The sequence below is a fragment of the Coregonus clupeaformis genome, unplaced genomic scaffold (assembly GCF_020615455.1).
Source record: "Coregonus clupeaformis isolate EN_2021a unplaced genomic scaffold, ASM2061545v1 scaf0033, whole genome shotgun sequence".
Classification (NCBI taxonomy): Eukaryota; Metazoa; Chordata; class Actinopteri; order Salmoniformes; family Salmonidae; genus Coregonus; species Coregonus clupeaformis.
Window position 1 is genome coordinate 784,576 of NW_025533488.1, and position 21,814 is coordinate 806,389.

Below are 21,814 nucleotides of genomic sequence, written 5' to 3' on the forward strand. Positions count from 1 at the left end.
GTATGTTTATCCCTGTTTCATTCCGTTTGCGTCCATTTAAGAAACGTTTTTCAACAGAATCGCCACAATGAATACACACCTGATCACACGCAAACACAGTTAACTTTCATACCAGCCATATACAAACAGTTCATTGTATATAAAATTCCTTCTCTATCTACACGCTCTCCTCCTTTCACCTTTTCCCTTTGTTTGTGGACTTCAGTGCACAACACATCAGCTGTCTGTGACCAGGCGAAAAAAACTTTCCAAGCCTAACCTTCATATCATGACTACTAACCTCACACAGCCTACATCGTTGTCACGTCATAGCCAACATAGCTGCTAGAACCAACGCGTTAGTAAACCCGCTACAATCATGGACTACAGTGTACAGTCAGCAGCAAGCAGTTAGCATTTACACCGGCGGGCCCTGGTGGCTTTAAATTAATAAAACCAAAAGCTTACCTTGACTTGGAAGAGTTCCAGCCTTGGATAGCCAGCTAGCTAACATAGCATCCCTTTCTGTTTGAGCCGGGTGTTTGAGTAGGCTGAACTAACTAGCTGCATTCCATTCATATACTCATATTCCTTGACTGTGTCCAACACCTCTGACTAACATTTCCTCCACTGCTATTTGAGTGATGGGAGTTGATGCCTCGTCATGGACTGCTGAGGTGCCCAGCTCAGTGTCCGGCCTGCAGGGCTCGTGCATCGTGATTCCCTGCTCATTCAACTACCCAGAACCAGATGAGAAGCCCTCTGAATTCACTGGCATCTGGTTCAAAGACACCAATGATGTGATATACCACCCAGACAGTTCCAAAGTATTCAAAGACTACAAGGGTCGTACAAAGCTGGTGGGAGACCTCCGGCAGAAGAACTGCTCACTCAGAATCGACCCGCTCCATCGCAGTGACAAAGGACCCTTTTATTTCAGGATTGAAATCGAAGACCATGACAAGTATTCCTACAAACGTAACACAGTCTCCATTGCAGTGAGCAGTAAGTTCCCTTGGGAAGAATTGACAAGGAGAATTTCAATTTATGTAATACAGTATCCCATTATTTACCCTAATGATAGCTATAGCTTCTTCTAGATTACAATTATAGTGCTGAAAGGACAGACCCAAGAACTAGTGGATGCACACCTCAAAAGAACTGCAATAACTGTTCTCTTCTCTTTGCTGATTTCAGGCTCTCCAGACCCCCCCTCTCTGTCAGTGAGGGAGGAGGTGAAGGTGGGGGAGGAGGTATCTGCCTCCTACTCTGTGTCTCACTCCTGCCCATCTGATCCCCCTCTCCTCACCTGGAGCCACTCCGGAACACCCAGTGTCCAATCACAGCAGCTGACCAACGGCCAGTGGGAAGTGACATCATCCCTGACCTTTACCCCCAGCATCACTGATCACAACCAGTCTCTTGTCTGCACAGCAGCGTACATGGGAGGGAAGACAGTGAAAATGTCTAAAATACTCAATGTCAAATGTAAGTGGACCACACCTGTGTGTTAATAACACTGGAAGATTTACACTTTGATTTCTGTGAAAACAGAATGCTTCTGTGCATATGACAAAAGTGAAACAATAAATTAAATTGAACTAATTTGAAAAGGAATCATGAACTTTGTCCAGATCCTGGATTTGGCATACTTCACTTTTTAAATTGAAATAGATTTAGCATGTGATTGATCCACTGAATCTGTCCTAAGATCTGTATTACATAGTAATATCATTCTTACTAATGTTGATATTTATAGATGCCCCAGTGGATGTGAAGGTTGAGGGAGTGTCCAGTGTGAAGGAGGGAGACTCTGTAGAGCTGAGATGCTCCAGTGACAGTAACCCTGCTGCCCACAGCTACCGCTGGCACAACAGCAGAGGGCCTCTGCCCACCACGGGACCTACCATCACACTGGAGAATGTGACCAGACTCACTGAAGCCCTCTTCTGCACTGCCATCAACACAGTGGGACGAGGTCAATCCAGCCCACTGAAACTCAATGTAGAGTGTAAGTAGATGCCGATGTTCTGTCAATAAGGATCATGTCCTTTCTGTGTATATAATATGAAGACAATACTCTTCAGGATGTAGCACTACATGTTCAGTTGAAACCAAAATGTTTGTCATTCTCATCCCAGACCCCCCTGAGATCAAAGTGGGCTCTGCATGCACATTAGACATCTCCATGGTAACCTGTCTGTGCATTGTGGATTCGGAGCCCCCCGGCACTGTGGAGTGGTCTCTTCCAGCAGGGCCCCTGCCCAGTACCAGGGTGGAGAGGCATGGGTCAGTTACCATGGTGACCCTACAGAGGGCACTAGGCTTCTCAGAGACCATCCACTGCAATGCCAGCAACACACAGGGCAATGCCACCTTGTCCTTCACTGTGCCCACAAATGGTAAGGGAAACAGTGGAGGGAAGTGTATCAATAATTAATTATTATTATGCTATATTTATATCATAAGGAATAGTATGGGTACATTGAATAAATCATATTTATCTGTTAAGATGTTCATGCTGTACGTTTCAATTTGTATTGCTGCATTAGTGGTGGTAGTAATACTAATTATCATGTCAGCTTGCCTGTCGACCAAGAAGGGGTAAGTTACACTTTTATTTCTTTTTGGAGGGAGTTATGTAGATTTTTGTTTCTTGATAGCTGTTTTGTTCTGTTTTGATATCTTGGCATTTTTCTCATCAGTGGGAGGAGTCATAGTAACCAGCCAATAACCAGTATGCAGGACATGGATGCAGCAAAGGGTGCTTCCTCAGATCCCTCACCATCAAGGTATTTTTCTACAGGCTGTTCTATCTGTGATCATAATGTATACATCCTGCTGAGTTGCTAAAGACCATTAGCCTACATTCACTCTTGTTGTGTCATATAAAGAGAATGCATCACATAGTGGCCCTAACTCTATCCACAGGAAAGAGCAGAATGACTCCAGCAGTGAAATCCACACAAACTACTACACCAACGATCAGCTATACGGCAACATGGAGGTACTGTATGTACTGTAGACAGAGTGTGAATTACACCATGACATTCAGGGGGGCCTCTATTGAGTGCATTCGCTTGCCCGTGCAGAGTTTTTTTCAATAAATAATAAAGACGTAAATTAAACAGTCAAAATGTATTACCTTTCAATGTGGCATGAACACAACCAGCGATGATATTTTAATCAGATTGTCAAACAAATCACTTCAAAAAGTAAGCTACCTGTGCATGTTGGTCCACTCAAACATAATTACAGCATCCAAACTGTATGTAGTCTATAATTGCCCCATTTGATGAATGGAAATATACATCTCTTACAAAACACCAAAAAGTTTGCCAATGACATTCAGCGATTGCCAATGATTAGGACTACATTATTAGAAAAAACGGGATGGTCACCCTAACATCAGTTGCGGTCAGTGCCGTTTAAGATGAGGGAGGACGATTGTTAAATTTTTGTACGAGCATGGTCTTATTTCTATTACAGCATATTGGATGACTGTCATTCATAGTCCATTTTAGGCCACTACATGATACTAAAATGTCCCTATACCCATCATGAGGTTGCTACAACCTAGCCTATGAATGAAAGTTTACAACCTAGCTGCACAGGTCGAGAGAATAATGTGAGTAATCAAGGTGACAGATATTGACACAGTCAACACCGCCTTGCACACTTGCCTGCATCTAGCTGATCTAAGGTATAATCATTAGTCCAGCAGTTGCAAACAAGAGTTTCTATTGGACAAATTCAGGTATGTTTATCCCTGTTTCGTTCCGTTTGCTTCCATTTAAGAAATGTTTTTCAATATTATGGACTGAATGAATACACTCATGATCACCGCAAACACAGTTCACTTTCATAGCAGCCACATACAAACAGCTTGATAATTTTCTCATTATATATTTCCTTCTCGCATCTATGCGCTCTCCTCCTCTCACCTTTTCCCTTCGCTTGTGAACTTCATTACGCAATACAACAGCTTCATACCATAACCGCTACACACAGCCTACATCGTTGTCAACATATTAGTTAACATCATAGTTAACATAGCTAACATTAGCTACTAGAACTAATGTGTTAATAAACCCGCTACAATCATGCAGTACAATGTAAATCAAGCAGTTTAGCAGTTACACCGGCGGGCCACGGTGGCAATAAATTAATAAAACCAAAAGCTTACCTTGACTTGGAAGAGTTCCAGTGTTGGATAGCCATAGCCAGCTAGCTAACATAGCATCCCTCTCTGTTTGAGCCAGGTGTTTGAGTAGGCTAAACTAGCTAGCTGCATTCACTGGCTAGGTAAGTGAAAGTGAAACAAAAAATACAATGAAATATAGCTATCTCTCTCTTCTCCTTCATTTTTGAAGAAATGTATTTGTTCAAAACTGTTCAACTATTGTCTTTCTAACTCTTTGAGTCAACTACTCACAACATTTTATGCGCTGCAGTGCAAGCTAGCTGAAGCTTATGCTTTCAGTACTAGATTAATTCTCTGATCCTTTGATTGTGTGGACAACATGTCAGTTCACACTGCAAGAGCTCTGATAGATTGGAGGACGTCCTCCAGAAGTTGCCATGATTACTGTGTAAGTCTATGGAAGGGGGTGAGAACCATGAGCCTCTTAGGTTTTGTTTTAGAAGTCAATGTACCCAGGGGAGGACGGAAACTAGCTGTCCTCCGGCTACACCATGGTACTACCCTGGAGAGTGCTGTTGAGGCTACTGTAGACCTTCACAGTAAAACAGTGTGTTTTAATCAATAATTTGGTGACATGGATATATTTAGAATAGTTTTATCTAAAAAGCACACCTTTTTTATTGTTTCACTATTTTTAGTTTTTATGAAATTCACTGAGGAGGATGGTCCTTCCCTTCCTCCTCTGAGGAGCCTCCACTGCCTAACATACAAAGTCAACTTACTAGACTAGGTTACAATGTGTATTACCATAAACTTGAAATAGGCCTACCAGTAGCCAGTTATGTAGTGATAAAAAAATAGGTGGGTAAACTCTGATTGCCGGTAAGGGGTAAAGAAATTGGTAACGCTCCCTATATTTTCAATGAATTGTTCGGAAAAAGGTGGGTAAACGGCGTTTACTTGCGTTTACCCTCCACTAGGCCTACTCCACTGCCGGTAGCCTACCCTCTCAGTCGAGGCAATTTTACACACATGTTCGAACACACGCAGAACAGGTAGCCTACATTCAATATGATTGAATCAAAACATGTTTTACACCCTAGTTCATGAGTTGTCCATAATTCATTAGTTAATTATTGGATTCTTCATAGATCATGTGACATATAACACTACCTTTCTTTTCCTTACATTAATGACATTTATGACAATGTTATTTGTCATTATTAAGCATTTAACAATTGAATTAGAACATTGAACTTAAACCCTGTATGAATCATGAATCTTGGAGGTCTCGGAAAATGCACTGTAAGTGTAACTATGCCTACGTAACATTTCATTATGTTTCGCCGTGAAAACAGTTCTCATGGACACACAAATCCAAAATAATATTTGTCCTATAGCATTGCAAAATCGAATGCTTCTAACCGAACGTTAAACTCTTCTAACCGAAAGAGTCACCTTATTAGGCCTACTGTCATTAAAGTATAGCCTACTTGTTGGATGGATTTAATGCGCATTTGTGTCTAGCTGTAGGCTAGTTGTCTAGTGATATTGTCGACCATCATCAGCTGATCCAGGAAAGAAAACAATATGAATAGAAAATGATAAAGCTAAATATATGTTCTACTACTTCTGGCCACAGATGGCACAGAGAACACCAGTACCCATGCGCACCTGAAAAACAAAGCAATGAGTGCTCTAAACAACTGACAAAAGCAAACAATGATAAATCAACGGATAGATCTAATGCATTGGAATAAAAGCTATTTTTATCAAGGACGCATGGCAAAGAAATTGTGAAAATCAGGAAATACAAAGGAAAATCTATGCGCAAGGAGCTCAGCCGAGGCCAAAATTCAACACTACTGGGTGGACAGCACTGCCACATAGTAATAAATAGTTTAAACCATGACAGCCATGGGTGTTCATTTCATTTGGAAGCTTTTATTTTCATATTTACCACTGTAAAACATATTTACCACTACAGTTTAAACAAATAGGAGAATGGTTAAATTAGCATTTATTAGAGACCCCCTCAAAGTTGGACTTTTGTTGCATTTAGGGGAGCTAATATCTCATTCAGGGGAGCTGAGCCCCCCCTGTCTCCCCTTTAATTCACACCTTGACTGTAGGCCTACTGCATATGTTTACAGCTACTGTAGAGATGTGAGAAGAACTTTATTCTAAATACAAACGATTAAAATAACAATAGAGGTGTTGTTGTTGTTGTTGATGATATCTCTGATCTGGTTTCCTTTAGGCTGAAGAGGATGGTGACCCATTCGAGTGTGATGGTGGAGATGATGGAGTCTATGCTAACGTGTGAACACAACAGGAAGCATGTGGGAGTCTGGCTCAGAGGTTCCAGTAAAATATTTTAACCTAATGTAGCTGAGCTGGCGACTGCTTATATTTGTTAGCTATATGGTTCTCATGGCTAAAGAATATGGTACATTCTTATTTGGGTTGCGGCTTTGTGTTATGGATGTTACAAGGCTTTTGTTTTTATCTATGGCTTGGGTGATTCAGAATGAACCTGATATGGATGGCTATTCAGTTATAATATTCGAGAAGTAAATATATATGATTGTCTTTGAAAAAACAGTCACCAGTAATCCACACATGTGTAACTGACACTCAGATCAGCACAGTGCTTCTGTTGTCCCCTTGAATGTACAGGCAGATACAGTATAGTGTCATTTGTCAAAACAGGCCAGATTGAGAAATACTGTATGTACTTGAGATGTAGAATTATAAACTAAAGTACATTGAAAATCTGCTTCAGATGAAATATGAACATGTGTAATTTTTCAACAACAGCATAGATCAAATTAAAAAACGATGTGTTTCATTGTGTTATTATAGTCTGTAATGTTTGTTCCTAAATCTCCCAATCTACTACTGAGTTATTTTATTTTTATTTTTCTACCATCGTTTATGTTCTTACTGGGACACTGTGCTCCACATTGATATGCTGGTTGGGGAAAAACAAACATCTAGTGTCATCATAAATCAACTTCATAAATCAAGTACAACATTTTTTAAAGGTCAAGCAGAAGTCTCCCCTTGTCTACCTCTTCTCAGGGGTCTTCACTAGTTAACACAGCAAAGTCATAAACCAACATATGTCTACAAATTATCTTCTTAAAATCTGATTTCAAACCTAACTCTAACCTTAAATTAAGACCAAAAAGCACATTTTTGTTTTTATAGATTTTTACGATATAGCCCATTGCATTTGTGGCTGTGTTATCTGGTTGAAACTCTTCTCAGGTCATGGTGGCCTCTGTAAATCACCACATCTCCTCCTGTTGGTTTGTAGAAGATATTACATCATATGTTTATATGACATAGGAATGATAAGCAATAGGAGTAGAGGGCTGAAAGGTGAACAAACCCAATGCACCACCAGTTATATCTGGTCTGCTCTAGATTTACATCAAAGATTGTCATGACAATTTTGTTGTAGATTTGGATCACAATACATGGTTTTGCAGTAAAAGCCCATCTAGACAATGTATCCCAAAGTGATCCCCTATGAAGTTATATACTCTGAGTACAAACAGCATAAAACAACTACGATGTAAAAGATACACAAGGGAAATGCTGCACTCAAATCATTATTTTGGTATTTTACAATATTTTAATTTTTTTTAATACATTCTGGAACTTTGAGGGTTCATGACATAGCCCCGAAAGTAATTTAATAGGATCTCTATGGCGATTCTGATCCAACCATTAATACGTATGTTGTTGTGCCCCTGGCCTAAGAGGATGGAAGTTCAATGTGTAGCTAGATGTAGAAGGCTAATGTTAACTTGGTAACGTGTCCCATGAATGGAAGTTAGGCTAGTGATTAAGCAATTTAGCCAGGTAGCCTAGGACAAAAAAAATAAAAGCTTGTATTGTATGACAGAGTGATAGACCGTTTCATCAACATGAAAGAGAGGAGGATTGCATTGGTTTCTCTACAAGTAGGGTGAGTCAACATGTTTGTCTACTTGCTCGAATGCACACACACACACACGTAGAAATCAGAACCATGGACAGCCACATCCTATTCTTCCCCAGTGATTTTACCAACACCTGACAGCAATGCCTTTATGTCAGGACTTACTATACACTTGTGTTTACTCTATTTAAATATGTACATTTTGCAGTATTACAATGAGATTTTACACACTGGCAATTTTATTTTGCCTCATTTGTTTGAGTTGGAATTTCCCACCCAACTCCACTTTGCACATGGAAGTCAGGCTTTCCTCTTGACTATATGACTACAGTACCCATAATATGAATATATCAGATATGTTACATAGACAGACCATGAGAGGGAGCAAGGGGTGGTGTGAAAAGAGTAGACTTACACAAGGCCTTTCGTCTGATTCTCTACTGTTCTCTCCATAGAGTGTACTCACTCACTCCCCAACAATATGCATTCAGGTGCTATAACCACTATCTATGTATGAGGTCCTACAGCTAGACCACTTGTTGCTTCCTGAATGAGTCACTGCTCAACTTGATCAGAAAAGCCCTACATGACAAGCGAGGGAGGGGCGCTCTATGTTGAACCAACACTTTCTCACCATACACATGTCCACTTGAAGAACAGACATTGTTTTAGTATTATGTTAGCGTAGGATATATGCAGCATTTTTTCTTGGAACTGTTACTGTATTTAGAATTGGGCATGACTACTGATCTTTATCAATATTAAGGGATAGATTAGTGAAATATGTCTACCTAGTCACAGCCATAGAGATCCTATTAAATTACTAGAGGGGCTATGTCATAAACCCTCAAAGTTCCAGAATGTATGAAAATGCCAGCCATTGTGGTCAGGGAGAAATCCAACCCAGTCTATTTGGAATGAATGGCAGTAGAGGCATAGGTGATGCATTTCCTGCTTTTACTTATGCAGGAAAATAAAAGTAAGGCATGTGTTGTATCAGAAACTGTGTTAACAGAATTATTGTTAACCTTCAATATTGCCATATAATTAGAAATACAGTATATATGTGAAATGTCAAAAGAAATCAAAATTACCAACCCAAATAGCACTGTAACAGCAATCCAAAAGTGTTGTACACATTAGGAACACCTTCCTAATATTGAGTTGCACCCCCTTTTGCCTTCAGTACAGCTTCAATTTGTCGTGGCATGGACCCTACAAACTGTCGAAAACGTTCCACAGGGATGCTGTCCCATGTTGACCCCAATGCTTCCCACAATTGCGTGAAGTTGGCTGGATGTCCAACTTCACGCATTCTTTGACACACAACTGTTGAGCATGAAAGACCCAGCAGCGTTGCAGTTCTTGTCACATTCAAACCGTTGCGCCTAGCACCTACTACCATACCCCGTTCAAAGGCACTTAAATCTTTGTCTTGCTCATTGGACCTTTGAATGGCACACATACACAATCCATGTCTCAATTGTCTCAAGGCTTAAACATCCTTCTTTAAATTCTTGTTAATCTAACTGCACTGTCCAATTTACAGTAGCTATTACAGTGAAAAAATACTATGCTATTGTTTGAGGAGAGTGCACAAAAACAAAACACTTATCACGGCAACTGGTTTGATACATTCACCTCTGAAGGTAAATAATGTACTTACTTTCAGTAATCTTGCTCTGATTTGTCATCCTGAGGGTCCCAGAAATTAAATGTAGCATAGTTTTGTTTGATAAAATCAATTTTCATATTCAAATGTAGGAACTGGGTTCTATAGTTTGAACCCTTGCTGTCTCTGGCTACACACACACACCCTGCCCGGCCGTCTAGATGTGTGAAAGTTAGTGTATAAGCTAATGATCCATCATGTATGACATTTCTGGGAGTATGTAAACTTACATTTTGTATTAACATATAATTTTTTTATGTTCTCTATAGTTATGTACTTGAAAATGTATGAATTTACCAATTTGGCACATTTGGGCAGACTTGATACAAAATAGTCCAGTATTGCAACGCTTCACTAGATCAATCTGAAACTTTGCACACACACTGCTGCCATCTAGTGGCCAAAATCTAAATTGCGCCTAAACTCCTATATGATACTGTGGCCTTTTTCTTGTATTTAAAAGATGATGGAACAAAAAAAGAAGAAAATAAAACACGTTTTTTTGTTTGTATTATCTTTTACCACATCTAATGTGTTATATGCTCCTACATTAATTTCACATTTCCACAAACTTCAAAGTGTTTCCTTTCAAATGGTATCAAGAATATGCATATCCTTGCTTCAGGTCCTGAGCTACAGTCAGTTAGATTTGGGTATGTCATTTTAGGCGAAAATTGAAAAAAAGGATCCAATCCTTAAGAGTTTAACCTGTCTCATCCCCTTCATCTACGCTGATTAAAGTGGATTAAAGTTACATCGATAAGGGATCATAGCTTTCACCTGGATTCACCTGGTCGTTCTCTGTCATCATGGAAAGAGCAGGTGGTCCTAATATTTTCTACACATATATATTAAAGTGAGCTATGTCAAGAATCCGGTATTAAAGTAAATATGCTGTGTGTATAAATAGCGTAACTAAAATGCAATTTATAGTAGAATGTCACGCTCTGGCTCCGGGACTGTGTATTTTGAGCCAGGGTGTGTTCATTTGGTTGTGTTGTATTTGGTTGTGTTTCATTGTTTGGTCGTGTGACTCCCAATCAGTGGTAACGAGTGTCAGCTGTCGGCTCGTTATCTCTGATTGGGAGCCATATTTAAACTGTCAGTGTTCACCTTAGTGTTGTGGGTTTTTGTTCCTTGTCAGTCATTGTAACGGAGGACTTCACGTTTCGTCGTTGTTTTTTGTAGTGAGTACTTTAATTTAATAAAGTCATGTTCGCTCAACGCGCTGCGCTTTGGTCTCCCTCATTAGACGATCGTGACAGAAAAACCCACCAAGATGGGACCAAGCAGCGTGTCCAGGAGCCGTCGCCAGGGAGATCCCTCACAGATCTCCTTCGCCTCCTGGACTGGGTCAAGCCGAGTGAGGAGGAGAAGGGCTTGACACTATGGCAGAAGGGCGAGAGGCTGGCGAGGGATATGGAGACCTGGTCCACGGGTAGGAGAGACGCCCCGAAAAATTTTAGGGGGGGGCTCACGACGTCGGACCAGCAGGAGGCCGCGATAGAGCGGCCCAGTGGGTTGCCGGAGAAGGCCACCGGGTTACGGGGGCCACTGGTCGAAGAGGGGATGGAGGAAGTAGAGGCACGGCGAGAGGTACTGGCGTGTGTTGCCAGTCCGGTCCGGCCCGTTCCAGATCCCGGTGTAGGACCAGTGGTGTGTGTCCCCAGTACAGTCCGGCCCATCCAAGCTTCCCGCACCAAGCCAGTGGTGTGCGTCGTCAGTCCGGCACGGCCCGTGCCTGCTCTCCGCATCAAGCCTGTGGTGCGTCTCGTCAGCCCGGCTCTGCCCGTTCCTGCTCTCCGCACCAGGTCTGTGGTGCACGTCGCCAGCCCAGTCCGGCCCATTCCTGCTACTCGCAACAAGCCAAGGGTGCGAGTCGTCAGCCGGATTCAGCCCATTCCTGCTACTCGCACCAAGCCAAGGGTGCGAGTCGTCAGCCGGATTCAGCCCATTCCTGCTACTCGCACCAAGCCAAGGGTGCGAGTCGTCAGCCGGATTCAGCCCATTCCTGCTACTCGCACCAAGCCAAGGGTGCGAGTCGTCAGCCGGATTCAGCCCATTCCTGCTACTCGCACCAAGCCAAGGGTGCGAGTCGTCAGCCGGATTCAGCCCATTCCTGCTACTCGCACCAAGCCAGGGATGCGAGTCTTCAGCCTGGTGAGGCCTGTTCCGGCTCCACGCACCATGCAAAAGGTGCGTATCGTCTGCCAGGTCCGGTCCATTCCTGCCTCACGCGCCAAGCCAGGGGTGCGCGTCGGGCAGTCCTGATCCAGCTAACTGGGTCAGATCGGACTGGGGACACTGCGGGGGATTGTAGTAGGGTGGTGGTCAAGCCCGAGCCGGAGCCGCCTCCGAGGAGCAATACCCACCCAGCCCTTCCCTATTTGGGTGTAGGCGCGGTCGGAGTCCGCGCTTTAGGGGGTACTGTCACGCTCTGGCTCCGGGACTGTGTATTTTGAGCCAGGGTGTGTTCATTTGGTTGTGTTGTATTTGGTTGTGTTTCATTGTTTGGTCGTGTGACTCCCAATCAGTGGTAACGAGTGTCAGCTGTCGGCTCGTTATCTCTGATTGGGAGCCATATTTAAACTGTCAGTGTTCACCTTAGTGTTGTGGGTTTTTGTTCCTTGTCAGTCATTGTAACGGAGGACTTCACGTTTCGTCGTTGTTTTTTGTAGTGAGTACTTTAATTTAATAAAGTCATGTTCGCTCAACGCGCTGCGCTTTGGTCTCCCTCATTAGACGATCGTGACATAGAATAAATATTAGAATGAGCTATGTTGAGAAAACAGTAATTAAATACACAGTATAAAACCCATGGCAAATGGATAGAACTACAGATAATTAGCATCCGGACCTGAGCCCGGAAAATAAAAAATATATGTACAGTGGGGAAAAAAAGTATTTAGTCAGCCACCAATTGTGCAAGTTCTCCCACTTAAAAAGATGAGAGCGGCCTGTAATTTTCGACATAGGTACACCTCAACTATGACAGACAAATAGAGATTTTTTTCTCTCCAGAAAATCACATTGTAGGATTTTTAATGAATTTATTTGCAAATTATGGTGGAAAATAAGTATTGGGTCACCTACAAACAAGCAAGATTTCTGGCTCTCACAGACCTGTAACTTCTTCTTTAAGAGGCTCCTCTGTCCTCCACTCGTTACCTGTATTAATGGCACCTGTTTGAACTTGTTATCAGTATAAAAGACACCTGTTCACAACCTCAAACAGTCACACTCCAAACTCCACTATGGCCAAGACCAAAGAGCTGTCAAAGGACACCAGAAACAAAATTGTAGACCTGCACCAGGCTGGGAAGACTGAATCTGCAATAGGTAAGCAGCTTGGTTTGAAGAAATCAACTGTGGGAGCAATTATTAGGAAATGGAAGACATACAAGACCACTGATAATCTCCCTCGATCTGGGGCTCCACGCAAGATCTCACCCCGTGGGGTGAAAATGATCACAAGAACGGTGAGCAAAAATCCCAGAACCACACGGGGGGGGGGGGACCTAGTGAATGACCTGCAGAGAGCTGGGACCAAAGTAACAAAGCCTACCATCAGTAACACACTACGCCGCCAGGGACTCAAATCCTGCAGGGCCAGACGTGTCCCCCTGCTTAAGCCAGTACATGTCCAGGCCCGTCTGAAGTTTGCTAGAGTGCATTTGGATGATCCAGAAGAGGATTGGGAGAATGTCATATGGTCAGATGAAACCAAAATATAACTTTTTGGTAAAAACTAAACTTGTCGTGTTTGGAGGACAAAGAATGCTGAGTTGCATCCAAAGAACACCATACCTACTGTGAAGCATGGGGGTGGAAACATCATGCTTTGGGGCTGTTTTTCTGCAAAGGGACCAGGACGACTGATCCGTGTAAAGGAAAGAATGAATGGGGCCATGTATCGTGAGATTTTGAGTGAAAACCTCCTTCCATCAGCAAGGGCATTGAAGATGAAACGTGGCTGGGTCTTTCAGCATGACAATGATCCCAAGCACACCGCCCGGGCAACGAAGGAGTGGCTTCGTAAGAACCATTTCAAGGTCCTGGAGTGGCCTAGCCAGTCTCCAGATCTCAACCCCATAGAAAATCTTTGGAGGGAGTTGAAAGTCCGTGTTGCCCAGCGACAGCCCCAAAACATCACTGCTCTAGAGGAGATCTGCATGGAGGAATGGGGCAAAATACCAGCAACAGTGTGTGAAAACCTTGTGAAGACTTACAGAAACGTTTGACCTGTGTCATTGCCAACAAAGGGTATATAACAAAGTTAATAACTTTTGTTATTGACCAAATACTTATTTTCCACCATAATTTACAAATAAATTCATAAAAAATCCTACAATGTGATTTTCTGAATTTTTTTTCCTCATTTTGACTGTTATAGTTGACGTGTACCTATGATGAAAATTACAGGCCTCTCTCATCTTTTTAAGTGGGAGAACCTGCACAATTGGTGGCTGACTAAATACTTTTTTCCCCCACTGTATGTGAATGGTGTGTATAGACAGTATGGGCAGTATGTGAATAGAAAAGTTGTGTACAGCAGTAGTTATATAGTATGAGCCATGACTAGCATACACCCAGCAAACAGGAAAATTCCCAGAACATTAGCTTAGATTCCCATTAAGTTCTAGTTAGGGTTTTATCTAACATTAGGATGATAACATACCAAAAACATTAAAATAATACTTTTGATGACAAAAACAAAAAAAATATATACATGTATATATAATATATGTTTTACATGAAATGTCCTTGGAATGTTCTCCAAACATTCTCTAAAATGTTGTGCACAACACCTGTAACAACCACCACAGAACATTCCCCAAAAGTTCTCATTAGGTTGTAAGGTAATAACACAATGTGCCAGTAATGTTTTCCCAGCAAACCAAAATTGGTTCTGTGAAAGTTCCCAGAACATTCGTTAGGTTGCGGCAAATGTTCTCATAACACAAAAACTGTCAAGTCGTGCTGATGATTATAATACGTTTGTATAAAACATTCGACTGATGCTGCAAGAATGCAAATTTTTTATCTTCTATAAAAGGTTACCAGAATGTTTAATTAGGTTGTGGGAACAGTCTGGTGGGAACATTGTAGCGACCTTACAAAATATATGTTTCCAAAACACAAAAACTGTCCAGTTGTGCGGATGATTATACAATGTTTATTTTAGGGTGCAAAAAACATTAACCTGATGTTAAAATAATGTTCCCAGAAAACATTTATGTTCTTTAAAAGTTCTTAATGAATGTATTTCGGTTCTGCGAACATTGTAATTGACATGACAAGAGATAGCTTCCCAAAACACTTAAACTTTCCAGTTGTGCTGACATTCAGATAATATTTGTAGTAGGGTGCACAAAGCATTCCTACGATGTTGCAAGAATGAGTTGCCTTTGAGTTCTTTAAAGGTTCCCAGAACATGTAATTACTTTGTGGGAATAGTGTGTGTACATTCATACAATGTTTAATTGAAGTTGCACAGAACATTCCTATAATATTTTAAGAATTGACAGAACACCTGGCCTAAGTTCTTTAAAGGTTCCCAGAACGTTTAATTCAGTAATGGGAGTTGTCTGGGATGTTGCAAGAATATTCTTGTGATATTAGAAAAAGTTTGCACAGAACATTCCCACCAAGTTGCACAATGTTACACAATTTCCAAATAAGTCCATTTTTATGACTTTTATAGAATATTTGTTTTAGGTTTAACATAATATTATGTTGATGGTCACGCAATATACATTTTAACTTGTCTTGGAGGTCATCAGAACATTTAAAGAACATTTAGAAAATATTTTTACATAAAATTACCAAACCATTCTCAGCATGCAAATGTGTAGCTCCTTAAAGCATATTGGAATACATCCCCAGTATGTTTCTCTGCAGATTTAATGGCAATTCACATTTGAGGACTGTATTGTAGGGACACTAAAAGGTGATATAGACACACATGGCATTTCTTGTTTGGTGGGCTGGTCTAAATTGACACACACTAAAATGTATTTTTGATATACAAATAAAACAATGGAAAAAGGTGACATGGCTGGCAGCCCATGGGCCTGTTAAAACAGATATTCTGTTTTAGCTTTTTGCACAATTTCTCTGTTATACTAACTATGATGAGCTTTTGGCTGATCAGTGGGCATGGCCGGCTCCCATACCAGGATGGGCTGAGCTGAGGTCATTCAAACTCACATTCAAATTCAAACATGGCATCAGCAAAGAAATTTGCTCCGACTCTGTCCACTTAGACAGCCAAGATCATGGATGGTAAAAAATGGAAAGGGTGCCTAGAAACGTAGAAAGAGCACATTCTACATTGTCACGTCATTCAAAACGTCCTATTTTTTGGGTGGCTAAAACAATGATTTGGTCAAACAGTAAAGTGCACTATCATCATGATACCTGTAATGAAAGTTTCTGCCCTGCTGCTGTGCCTGTGCCCTCGCTGGGGCCTGCTGCTGTGATGAGTGAGCCACTCTCCTCTCCCCCGATGTGTTCAAGAGAAAAATGCATTTGGAATTTCTAACAGTTCAAAATGCAATTGTGGGAAAAACACAGCTTTGGAAACTTCATCCCTTTGTTCTTGTCAAGGAGAGGAGGGTCTCAGCTTTATGTAGGTATAATTTTTATTTCTAAATTTTCAATATTCAGCTCAAGAGCAACTATTTTACAAAAAATATAATTGATAAGACTTTGAGATATGGAGTGGCTCGTGTGCAAAATGCGCACTGGCAGTTACAAGGACATATGCCTATAGGCCTCATGGATAGTAGCCCACAACTGCAAAGTTTTTTAGGACATTACATTTACTGTTGGATAAATACATGGCTAGTATCGGTATTATATTCAGATATGCACAAAGATGTCGGCAAATTCTCTGAAGAGCCTAAAATATATCTGATCATTCTGGATCCTATTTTGACAGGTTGCACATCAAAATATCACTCCTGCATTCCCTGGATATGTTGGATGAAATAGCTTTCTTTTTGAATCATGAACTACTGTCTCAGGTATCTTACTTGGCACTGGAAAATGTTTGTCTTGAGCACTGCCGCTAATGTAAAGTAAATGTCTATTTTTTATTACAGAATAGCTAAATGTATCACGATATCACGTTTTGTCCATATCACCCAGCTCTAGCACTTCCCCAAAATATAGTTTAGCATAATTTATCTGTGATTTATCGTTATCACAAAACTTTGGTCAATTTAGCCCGATATGGATTTTTGTCCTTATTGCCCAGCTTTAAGTTATAGTCTAATTGTCAACCCAAAGTTGATCACAATGTGTCTTTTGATTGTCTACACCCGTCTAAAAATGTGGGCACAATCAGAATGTGGACAAGATCAGGACAAAGGATGCAAGTTAGAACCAGGTGTAAATGGGGTTTATGAGTGCTGATCTAGAATCACTTTTGCGTTTCAGATCATAAAAAAATTGACAGGGGGGACCATATCAAGCGTCTAAAATTAGGAATTATATGTTGTGCTTTTTTTCATTAAAAAGTTACTAGTACACAGCATATGAGAATGGGAACATTTTAATAACTCCGAAATTGTGTTCTGTGTCCTGATTTACCACATTAGATTGAAAATCTTTTGCTGCAGAGTTGAAGATTGTAGGTTCAATCACACATTCTTTAACCATGTTTGTTTGTTTTAAACTGTGAAATTGAGGCTCAGATATAATCTAATTAGTTAGGGGAAGGCTTTATTTCGTCCGGATTTATAAATCCAGTCAGAAATGCAGAATTTAGAATAACTGTAAAACATTAAACATTGTGTAAAAATTGACTGTTCAACTTTGTAAAAAACACACCTGATATAATTCCTCATTTTAGACGCTTGAGATGGTCCCCCCTGTCATATTGTTCATGATCTGAAAAGCAAAAGTGGTCCTAGATCAGCACTCATAGTCTTGGATACTTTGTAAATATGAGGCCAGAAGTTCACAGTATATAAAGAGGACGGGTGAAGTGATGTTGAATAACCCAGTTACCAGTATTTCCCTGTTAGTTATGTCTAAGGAGGCTAAAAAGGAAGCATGGAATTCCTGATTGACCGTACTGCCATGGCTATATACTGAGAAAATAAAATGTAATAGAGTGTCCGTGTTGGTTCAGAGGATAAAAGACCTGGCTTGGTTCAAACATTGCAGGTTCAAACCCCACATGTGCAGATTGTCAACATATGAAGTGTAAGAAATATGGGTGTGTTTGTATGATTAAATGACCTAGGAATTAAATTACAATTCCTTGTGTCTCTATATCACCTACAATACAGTCCTCAAATGCAAATGTCCATTAAATCTGGAGAGAAACATCATGGGGATGTATTTCAATCTACTTTAAAGTCCATCCTTCAATTTAAAACCACAAATAATAATACTGCTGGGCTGCACACGCACCATACAAACATGATATAGATTCAGGTGAAGACTGTTGGAACACTGAGCAATTTGACTGCCTGGCTGAACCAGATGGCTGTGTGTGAGTGTGTTTCTTTTGACAATGAAGCACCGTACTACAGCCATTTAGTTTTGAACCTAGAAGAAGACAGAGAGACGGAAGTAGGCAAGAAGGAGTCATCTGAGATTGGTGTGAAGTTGGTCAGAAAAGCATGATAAACTACTGAGTGAGTGTCTTCATAACTGCCTAGTTGGTTAGCTACCCAGCTAACAAGGAACGTAACTGAGACATTTGTAACATTCCCCTTAAGTCTTCCAGAGGTACTGAATGTCATAGCCCGTTTGGGACATTATAGGCACATTCATAATGTTTCTAATAAGTATTATAGAGGTTATAAATATCAGGTCGCCATACAGACATCATGGGAACATTAATAACGTTCCTTGGTAGTCCATGAAAGGTTCTGAATATCATGTTATTTTGGAGAAATCCTAGGAACATTTCATAATGTTACATTTAGAGCTATGGTTTGTCTTTACAATCAGTCGTTACAATCAGAATGATATAAATACATTTTGGAACATCGTCTGTAAGTTTCACAACAACGTTATCATGACTTATGTGGGGACTAAAATAACTTTGCGGTCACGTCCTGGAACTTAATTTTGTTAGCTGGGTAGATCGCTAGCTAGCTGCGTTTTACACAGCTAGCTTGCTAGCTAGCTAGATAATGAATTATACTGCAATTATCATAAACCATTATTATTTAACTAGCTACGTTAGCTAAATATCTGTCAGATGTAAAACAAGCAGGATCATGGCATGTGTCAAAAACAATGCATGTTGGCTAAATAGCTCGCGTTAGCTAGATCACATTAGCTACCTAGCATGCTAGGTAGCTAATGCTTACAAATGTAACTCAGAGGTGAAGCCTACTTTCTGAATTGAGTAATAGTCAATATTAATAGAATTAATAGGGTAATCATTTAGCGGGAAGCTACCTAGGCTAATCACCATTTTTGAAGCAGTTTGGCTGCAATCAGCCCTCAACAGTCACAGGAATCAAGCTAAGCTAGCAGCTAACTACAGTCAAATAAGGAGTAACATTATGTTGTCATGATGGAATAAGTCGAGGTAGCAATTGTTATTGAGATGAGACCTGGTGCCATAATATAAATAGATGAGTTATAAATTCATTTGTCATAGCCATTATCACAAACTGGTATGCATATTCTGTCTCAGCTCTATTGTTGTCATTTGGAGACATGAATCATGAAGCAGGTACACTGACATATAAATCCTAAATACAGGTACCATTTTATTTAGTTAACAGGTTTGTAATCTGATTTATTAGAGCCTGGTGGAGATAGATGCAACCACTCTAAGGCAGGACACATCCAGGTTGAGACTTGCTACCAACAGGAACATGGAGCACTCAGTCTCAGTAAGACATTATATACTTTTTTCCTTTACATTGCATGATACCATTTCAAGAGCTAATACTCCACTCAAATAAGGAGTACACCTGTCTACTCCTGGAGTAACTCCCTGTCAGATAAAGTGTGATTAAAGGGTTAGGCAGGAGGCCCTGGGCCAGTGGGAGGTCAAGGATGAGGACTCTCTCTCTTTCAAGGACACACTACCTCTATTTGTCTCTCCCCAGATGCTACAAAGACAGCATATTCCAATGACCTCCAGTGCCTTTCACCAAATACCTGCAATCTCTCAAGAGCACAGAGAAGTAAGCTCCACTCATAATAGTATACTTGATGTACTATGTAAACCTCCTTCGCTATGGCAGTCTGCCTTTGTGATGGTGACATGGCATATTATCCAGGGCAAATGGTTGTATTTATTGTACTCACTCTAAAACTCATGCTCTCTCCTCCCTGAAAATGTCTCCCAGACTTTAAGAAAAATGAACATGTGTCCACCCCCCTATCCCCAGGTGAGTCTAATGGGCTATGAAACTCTAGAGCAGCACATCAAAAAACCTGCCACCCTGTTGTCAGCTTCACGCAGACCGTTCACTGAGGAAGGATGGTTTTATCAAGGCTTTCAATGGCCACTTTTTGGGGATGACCAAATGCAATAACGTTTTGTTTAAAGAACTCATTTTCATTTTTTTATTTTAAGATTACAAAACAATAACTTTTTCATAGCATGTTTGTCATATTGGTCTTCAAGTTTACAAACTTCTGTGGTAACTTAAACATCAAGACAAATACACTCAGAGCTTATGATTCAACAGGTCTAAAATACAATAAATGTAAGTCTCATGTCCAGTGTGAAAACATTTTTATCCATGTACAGTACAAGTCAAAAGTTTGGACACCTACTCATTCAAGGGTTTTTCTTCAATTTTACTATTTTCCACATTGTAGAATAATAGTGAAGACATCAAAACTATGAAGACATCAAAACTATGAAATAACACATATGGAGTAAGCAAAAAAGTGATAAACAAATCAAAATATATTTTATAATTGAGATTCTACAAAAAGCCACCCTTTGCCTTGATGACAGCTTTGCACACTCTTGGGATTCTCTCAACCAGCTTCACTTGGAATGCTTTTCCAACAGTCTTGAAGGAGTTCCCACATATGCTGAGCACTTGTTGGCTGCTTTTCCTTCACTCTTCAGTCCGACTCATCCCAAACCATCTCAACTGGGTGGAGGTCAGGGGACTGTGGAGGCCAGGTCATCTGATACAGCACTCCATCACTCTCCTTCTTGGTAGAATAGCCATTACACAGCCTGGAGGTGTGTTGGGTCATTGTCCTGTTGGAAAACAAATTATAGTCCCATTAAGCCCAAACCAGATGGGATGGCGTATCGCTGCAGAATGATGTGGTAGCCATGCTGGTTAAGTGTGCCTTGAATTCTAAATAAATCACAGAGTGTCACCAGCAAATCACCCCCACACCATAACACCTCCTCCTCCATGCTTTACGATGAAACTACACATGCAGAGATCATTCGTTCACCCACACCGCATCTCACAAAGACACGGCAGTTGGAACCAAACATTTTGACAAATTTCCACCGGTCAAATGTCCATTGCTCGTGTTTCTTGGCCAAGCAGGTCTCTTCTTCTTATTGGTGTGCTTTAGTAGTGTTTACTTTGCAGCAATTCGACCATAAAGGCCTGATTCACACAATCCCTCTGAACAGTTGATGTTGAGATGTGTCTGTGACTTGAACTCTGTGAAGCATTTATTTGGGCTGTAATTTCTGAGGCTGATAACTCTAATGAACTTATCCTCTGCAGCAGAGGTAACTCTGGGTCTTCCATTCCTGTGGCGGTCCTCATGAGAGCCAGTTTCATCATAGCGCCTGATGTTTTTGATACTGCACCTGAAGAAACTTTCAAAGTCTTTGAATTTTTCCGCATTGACTGACCTTCATGTCTTGAAGTAACGATGGACTGTCATTTCTCTTTGCTTATTTGAGCTGTTTTGCCATAATATGGACTTGGTCTTTTACCCCCCTACCTTGTCACAACACAACTGATTGGCTCAAACGCATTAAGAAGGAAAGAAATTCCACAAATTAACTTTTAAGAAGGAACAACTGTTAATTGAAATGCATTCTAGGTGACTATCTCATGAAGCTGGTTGAGAGAATGCCAAGAGTGTGCAA

The 21,814-nt window shown here is 40.7% G+C and overlaps 1 protein-coding gene across 1 annotated transcript; it reads left to right on the forward strand.

The window, feature by feature from the left end:
* Positions 1-991: 991 nt before the first annotated feature.
* LOC123483131 (myelin-associated glycoprotein-like) lies at positions 992-2,448 on the forward strand. Its single transcript, XM_045212627.1, has 3 exons — positions 992-1,467; positions 1,739-1,990; positions 2,121-2,448. The coding sequence occupies exons 1-3, from the start codon at positions 1,422-1,424 to the stop codon at positions 2,417-2,419; spliced, it is 597 nt and encodes a 198-aa protein (XP_045068562.1). The 5' UTR covers positions 992-1,421; the 3' UTR covers positions 2,420-2,448.
* Positions 2,449-21,814: the final 19,366 nt, after the last annotated feature.

What these genes read in the sequence shown, in the direction of transcription:
- LOC123483131 (XM_045212627.1), top strand. Translation starts at nt 1,422, where the DNA reads ATGGGAGGGAAGACAGTGAAAATGTCTAAAATACTCAATGTCAAAT. An exon ending in TAAAATACTCAATGTCAAAT is followed by an intron (nt 1,468 to 1,738) that starts GTAAGTGGACCA and finishes TGATATTTATAG; the next exon opens with ATGCCCCAGTGGATGTGAAG. An exon ending in ACTGAAACTCAATGTAGAGT is followed by an intron (nt 1,991 to 2,120) that starts GTAAGTAGATGC and finishes TTCTCATCCCAG; the next exon opens with ACCCCCCTGAGATCAAAGTG.